General features: G+C 51.2%; 1 protein-coding gene and 1 long non-coding RNA gene across 2 annotated transcripts in view; one reads left to right on the forward strand and one right to left on the reverse strand.

Annotated features, from left to right (window-relative positions):
• SLC39A14 (solute carrier family 39 member 14) overlaps positions 1-5,177 on the forward strand; it is a 23,301-nt gene extending 18,124 nt beyond the window's left edge. The window contains 2 exon segments of the mRNA XM_025210339.1: positions 1-134; positions 961-5,177. The exon segment at positions 1-134 is cut by the window's left edge and continues 31 nt beyond it. Of these exon segments, the coding sequence (XP_025066124.1) occupies positions 1-134; positions 961-1,107 (281 nt within the window). The 3' untranslated portion in view covers positions 1,108-5,177.
• The window catches only part of LOC112551135, a 2,661-nt gene continuing 1,005 nt past the window's right edge, over positions 4,645-6,300 (reverse strand). Inside the window, exon 2 of the long non-coding RNA XR_003095307.1 lies at positions 4,645-5,576. This is a non-coding gene — a long non-coding RNA (uncharacterized LOC112551135). The remainder of the gene's footprint in view (positions 5,577-6,300) is intronic.

Genomic DNA, 6,300 nt, shown 5'->3' on the forward strand with positions numbered 1-6,300 from the left:
TCTTCACCTCCACCTCGCCCTGCTGCTGCTACCTGGGGCTCGCCTTTGGGATTTTGGCCGGCAGCCACTTCTCTGCCAACTGGATCTTTGCTCTGGCTGGCGGGATGTTCCTCTACATTGCACTAGCCGATATGGTAAATCCCAAGTCATCAGGTGGGGGGTCGGAACCGTGCAGCAGAGTCTTCTCTAGCGACCACTGGAAGGTTGCACTTTTAGGTTGCTGGACACCTATGGAGAGTGTAGCAAGCCCTTCCTTAGGATTATTCTTCCACTGCAGGGTCCTGAGGACACAGGGCTGTGGGAGCTACAAGAACATGGCTGAACTTGGCAACACTATATCCTGCAAACCAGGGTCTGCCCCTACTCTTGAGAGTGGTACTGGAAGGTGACCTTCATGGGTCACTTAGATGTCCAGAAAAGATGCTGCTGGTGGCTGTGGTTTCACACTGACTTTGTGTCCTCACCTGACGCATAGGGGATTCTAACCCAGGGGAACTGTTGGTTTTTCAGTGCAGCTCTAAAGTCAGGGTCTTGCCACCCTTGACCTTGACAACCTGCATGGCATCCTCCAGAGGAGTTAGGGCCCTGCTGTGGCCATGCTTTAGTCCTAAGAGGTTGGATATGATTGAGTCTAGCCCTCTGTTTTGGTGGGTACAGGGCTGAAACAGTTGCGAAGAACTGCTTTGTGGTGGGCTAAGTCCTCCTTGTAGAAATGTGTTTCGGTGTGTGTCTCCCTATTGCCTCTTCTGTTCCGGGATGCAGTGTGGGAAGGGCAGGCTGCTCCATGCATCAATGATCCAGGGCCTGGTGGTCGTAAATAGCCTTGTGGGAATTTAACAGTTGGGGATGGACCAGAGGGTGCAGTGCAGGATGCATTGGGTGCCAGTTCTCAGGCTGATGGGTCAGGGTTGGGGAGAGGAATTCCAGGCATTTAACGGTTTCTGTTTCTCCTTCCTTCAGTTCCCTGAAATGAATGAAGTGAGCCGGGAGGATGAGCGGAACGGTAGCGCCCTCATCGCCTTCGCCATCCAGAATGCAGGGCTGCTGACCGGGTTCGCCATCATGGTGCTGCTCACCATGTACTCGGGCCAGATCCAATTAGGGTAGGGATGGCTGGCACAAAGAGCATCTTCAGCTGCAAACATAGGGACTGACCGGACCATTGCGGGGCATGGGCATCGCACAGCACTGCAGAAACAGAGGCATTGCTATTGAAACTATTCCATAGACTACGTATCACTTAGTGAAGGGACTCTACCCGAGCACCTTGCTGTAGAACTAAACTGACCCAAGGACCCATTCCCAGCATAGTATCCCTTCCCCTCCTCTCCTAGCATCAGAAGGACTCCTGGGATGGATGGGAGTGAGAATCAGAACAGACTTGCTGGCTCCTTTGGCTGCCTCATCTCCTACCGTGGACATGTTGCATTCCTCCCCTCCTGCTGGAGCAGCCACAGAAGGGGATCGGATAGATCATCAGCACCGGATATGAGGCTGCCTCCCCCAAGCTGATGCTTGGAGCTGTCCATCTGCAGGCAGTGGAAATGTGGGGTTTGGAAGTTGGGACAGAGGGTGGTCTTAGGACAGCTTCACTGTCATTGACAGCCTCTAGCGCTCCACTCACACAGGAGACAGCTTTTTCCCAAAGATCCATGTCCCCACTGGTCCACAGAGCTGTGCTGTCCAAGCAGGCTGTTTGCAGGATTCACTGGGCTGGAGGATTGCTGTGGGGGACAAAGTTGACGGGTCCAGGCAGATGGCTTGTGATGAGAGGAGGAGCAAGTTTCCTGCAGTTATGCTGGAATCCACCCTTCTCTGGCATAGTGTTAGGTACTGGCTTGGCCAGGCCACTGTGGCCTCAAGGCTAGACACCTTGCTCATCACAGCTATTGTTGCTTTGGTTTCTTTCTGCTGTCTGTCCAATCCTCACTGCACTGAGTTTCATGGAAGAAGGGGCAATGTGTTGACATGTGGTCAGACTGGCTTTGGGAAGAGGCATGCTGCTTCCTTGGGGGCATAGGAAACTAGACAAGTAGCATCTGCAGGTCAGAGTTATGATAACAAATGTTTCTGGGGTGGGAGGTGCTGTGGGGAGGAAGAAAAACCAGATGCTGCCACCTCCCCTGACTTCCCACTGCCAAGAGAAATAGTCCAGGGACCCTTGGATCACATTTTGTGGACCTGGGGGAGTGGGGAAAACAAGGGGCAGCTGTGCTCTGATGCAAAGATACTGTAAAACCTCACTATTGCAGAGATGGCTTCTCTGAGCTGTGGGGCAGGTAGGAGGGATGGGAGCATGTCCCTTGGTGCTGGTCACCAGGGGCATGACAAGTTCACGGTGTTGCTTGGAGTTGTGCATTTTAGTTTAAATAGACACCACTGCAGAGTGGCAGAGGGAAGGCTGGGGGGGTTGAGATGCTGCAGTCATCAGAACTCGTGCTTCCAGGATGGCGGGGGCATGGGATTCAAGCCCAGCCTTGGGGGCTGTGGGAGGGATGAAATGTGTTTTAAGGCATTGCCCAGGTGCCTGCCTCTGGGCTGGCTTTTCCCAGGTTCACTAGGTGAACTGATATATTATCATATTGATAACGTTGTCCTCATCAGCCTGGGTGGGGAACGAGGCTGCTCTCACTGCCTCGCCCCACCCCCATCAGTTGATTCTGCACCCCGTAGCTGTGAATTTGTGGCTTTGTGAGCAAAGTGACTTGAGGCAGGGTATCTTAATGGGCAGAGCACTGGACTGTCTCGTATACATGGGTTCTATCTCTAGGTATGCTGCTGGCCTGCTGGGTGATCTTGGGGTAGTCGCTACAGTGCCTCTTGCCTCAGTTTCCCCTCTTGCTAAGTGGGGAAAATAATACTGGCATCCTTTGTGCTGTGTATGGGATTTACTGAGGAAAAGCATTAAAGAGGAGCCTGGTATTATTACTCTGAGGCAGGCAGAGAGTTTGCTGCCAATCTGTTCAGGTGTTCCCTGCTACCTGGATGGCTTTGTTCTGTATGTCGAGGGACAGCTGTTGTCCAGTCACTCATCTAGCAAGCAGTCAGAGATGCATCAAACTGCATCATCTCCATCATCTTGTCTTCAGTGCAGAGCCTGAGCAGGAGCTCTTGTCCATGTTTCCTCCTCCTTCCTGCCATCAGATGGAAGCTGAGGCTCTGTCTGCTCATCATACCCCAGGTCTTGACCGCATTACAGCTCACAGGCACAGGCTTCCCTTTTCCTGAGCTAGCCAAGGGGACATAGAGGGGCAAGCTGAAGTTGGAGGGACTAAAGGGATAGGAGATCCAAGTCTTCTGGATATATCCTGGTGCAGGCACTGTGCTTCCAGCAGGACTGTGACTTGTCAGCCGTTCGCCCTGCAATAACTGTGCCCTCTGACTTGCTCAGGTAATTGTTGAACATCTTTCCCTTTCTCCAGCGGTTGACATAAAAAGCCCTTTGACCCCCTGGCTTCTCCATTTCCCATTAGAATATAACACTGCCATTGGTCCCACAGGCCCAAAGAACTGGAGTTTTTCTAGGCCAATAAACGAGCCTACCCCTTACCTGAATTTGGTTTCTAAGACGCAGGTCCGAAGCAGGTCAGCATCTGTATCTTGAATTCCATTCGCATCCGAATCACTATCTGCTGTAGAGGCCAGCCATCTGTCCCATCCCACCAGCTTAACCACTTTACCAGGCAGAGGCAGCTGAGTGAAGTGTGCATGCCCCAATCCTGACCCTTGCCCTGGCCTCGCGTGCATGTGTAGGAAGGTGGAGGTTGCAGTAGAACCCTGCAACACCCTTTGTAACTGGGCTGTGTGTCTTTGCTCATTGCCTGGAGGAAATCCTTGTCCAGTGCTTCTCCTGTAGGTTTTATCACCTACAACCAATTGGTTGATATCACCTTTTTGCAGAACCTCAGAAGCAAATGCTTTAAAAAGATTGGCCCTGTTAGGGACACCTCGAGACAAACCCTCCAGTGGAGATTGTTTTGCAAAACCCATCCTTGACCTGGTCATCAGCGGGTTTTAATAAGGGCCTCTGGGTGCTGTAGTATGTTCTCTCCAGGATCAAAACTCCATGGTGGGGTTCCTGCTACCCAGTTTGAGGGGAGAAAGAAATTGGGTTGGTGCTGTGATTCATAGAGGTCACTGATGGTCAGGATGGGACCTGTCTTCAACGAAGTGACTGAGGAAGCAGCCAGCTTCTAAGAACAGTACAAAGGGGAACTGCCCTTGCTCATGGCACAAAGAGCATACGCTGTGGGGGGTGAGAGCTGCAGCCCTGTTTCTGAATTGACAGCGTCTTTAAACCCCTTCTTTTTTTTTTTTTTAAGGGGTGAGTACTAAGTTACCCATTTTCTCCCAAGGAAGTGCCTGGAAAGCACCACCCAGTGTATTCCATACGGAAGACTACTGCTTTTTAGCACTGCCAAGGCTAGTCCAACTTTGACGAGGATGGTTTAGCAATAGGCAAAAGAGAGTACTTTGCACCTCTGCCTCTCCCGTAGGAAGGATCCCCAATTCAGAAATGGTTGTAAACAAGGACTAGAAGTGCAGCTGACTTCTGGGTGGTAGAAAGCCTGGTCAAGAGCTGTTTAACCTCCTTTGGGCTGTTACAAGCCTTTAAAAAAAAAAGGGACAGGGATCTCCAGTCTCTTTTTTTTTTTTTTTGTCTAGTTCCCTTCCAAGTGTTCTTGGCAGCTGAGTTGATTCAGAAGCTTGCAACCTGGAAATTGAGAGAGGTTGCTCACGAAGCAAAGCTCTTAATGAAAACACAAATTCTTTTAGAGAGTTCCCTGTGATATCGTTTCAAAAAGATTCTCCAAGCTTGTAGTAATAGGTTTTGGGGGATGCAGGTAACCAATGCATGCACTACAGGGGTGCTGGAAGGGGACATTATCTGCTTTTAACTCATGGGATGGTCCAAACCTTTTTTTCTTTTCTTTTTTTTTTTTTTTTGGGGGGGGGGGAGGTGATGAGAGAGGAAACTGCCATTTGTCTGAGTTTGCGTGGGGTTTTCTCCCTATTTCCCTTTACATGTCTGATTAGAAGCTCAAGTTCCATCTCAGTATTTTAATAACTCAGGTGTTGTAAGAAATACTTGTTGAAATCAAGAGCATAACTTATGTCCATGTGAACTGTAAAGTTATTTGTAAAATGCCACAAATAAACTATATTCTATGATGACAGAGAATGGCACGCCTGTTTTTGCGTGGGACCAAATGCTGAAGGCTGGGGCTTGCTGCGGTGCAATCTGTCCAGCTTGTGTAAGAGTTTCCCTGGGGAACAGACTGAAGTTCCATTTCCTAAATATTTTTAAAATTTAACTTGGGAGGTTTGAGCGTGGTGAGACGGGAGTATTCCCATAGGAGCAGAAGGCTGGGCTGGGTGATGTAATAGGGCTTTTCCACTGTGGTTGGCTATAGGAAACCCCTGCCAGGTGCAGTATGGCGTGTTCGTCAGAAGATGGCACTGATGCCCACTGCTGTACCAATCTGATCTGGAGGTCTGGGTCTCTGGTGCCCTTATCTGGGTAGTCTTCACAGTGTTTCCCTTCTTAAAAGGGTTTCTTCTAGTAGTAATGCATCCTGCAGAGAGAGAAGTATAGGTTGTAGCCGTGTTGGTCTAAGGACATAGGCAGACAAGGTTCTTTGGGTAAATTAGATATTTTGTATTAGACCAACTCACGTAGTTGGAAAAATTCTTAGCAGCAAGCGGTTGAAAAAAACCCCCCCCCCCCCCCCCCCCAATTTTTCCAACGATTTGAATTGGTCTAATAAAGGATATCAGATTTACCCAACGAACCATGTCTTGCAAGGAAAGGCGGCTGCTTTTTTTCAGGGACCAGGGCTTCCCCAAAAGGCCTTCAGGGTGCATCGTGTTATTGCCTACTGCTCCCAAGCGGAGTCTGGTGCAGGGTGGCATTTTGCACGCTCCTGCTTTTAGCAGGGAAACACTGCGGGTTGCAAGCCCATGTCAGCCGCCCTCCCCAGTTCGGGCAGGGAAACCCCTTCTCTGCAGCTGTATTCAGCTGACAAACCCCAGAGAAGGGGACAAGAGGCGCGAGGGGGAGAACCACCCCTGCCCCTAACCCAGGGGCGCCAGGACCAGGGGGTGGAGAGCAACTCCCTGCATCTGGTCACGTGGCCTGCCGGAGCAGCCCGCACTGCGCCTGCGCCAGTTGGGACTTCCCCCCCCCACCTTCCCTTCCCCATCCTGGCGCAGGCGCAGAGCACGGGGCTGGGCGCGCCTGCGCGCTGGTGGGCGCGGGCGGTGGCGCATGCGCGCTGGCAGTGCGGGGCGGGGCGTGGG

The sequence above is a fragment of the Alligator sinensis genome, unplaced genomic scaffold, assembly GCF_000455745.1.
Source record: "Alligator sinensis unplaced genomic scaffold, ASM45574v1 scaffold722_1, whole genome shotgun sequence".
NCBI lineage: Eukaryota > Metazoa > Chordata > Crocodylia > Alligatoridae > Alligator > Alligator sinensis.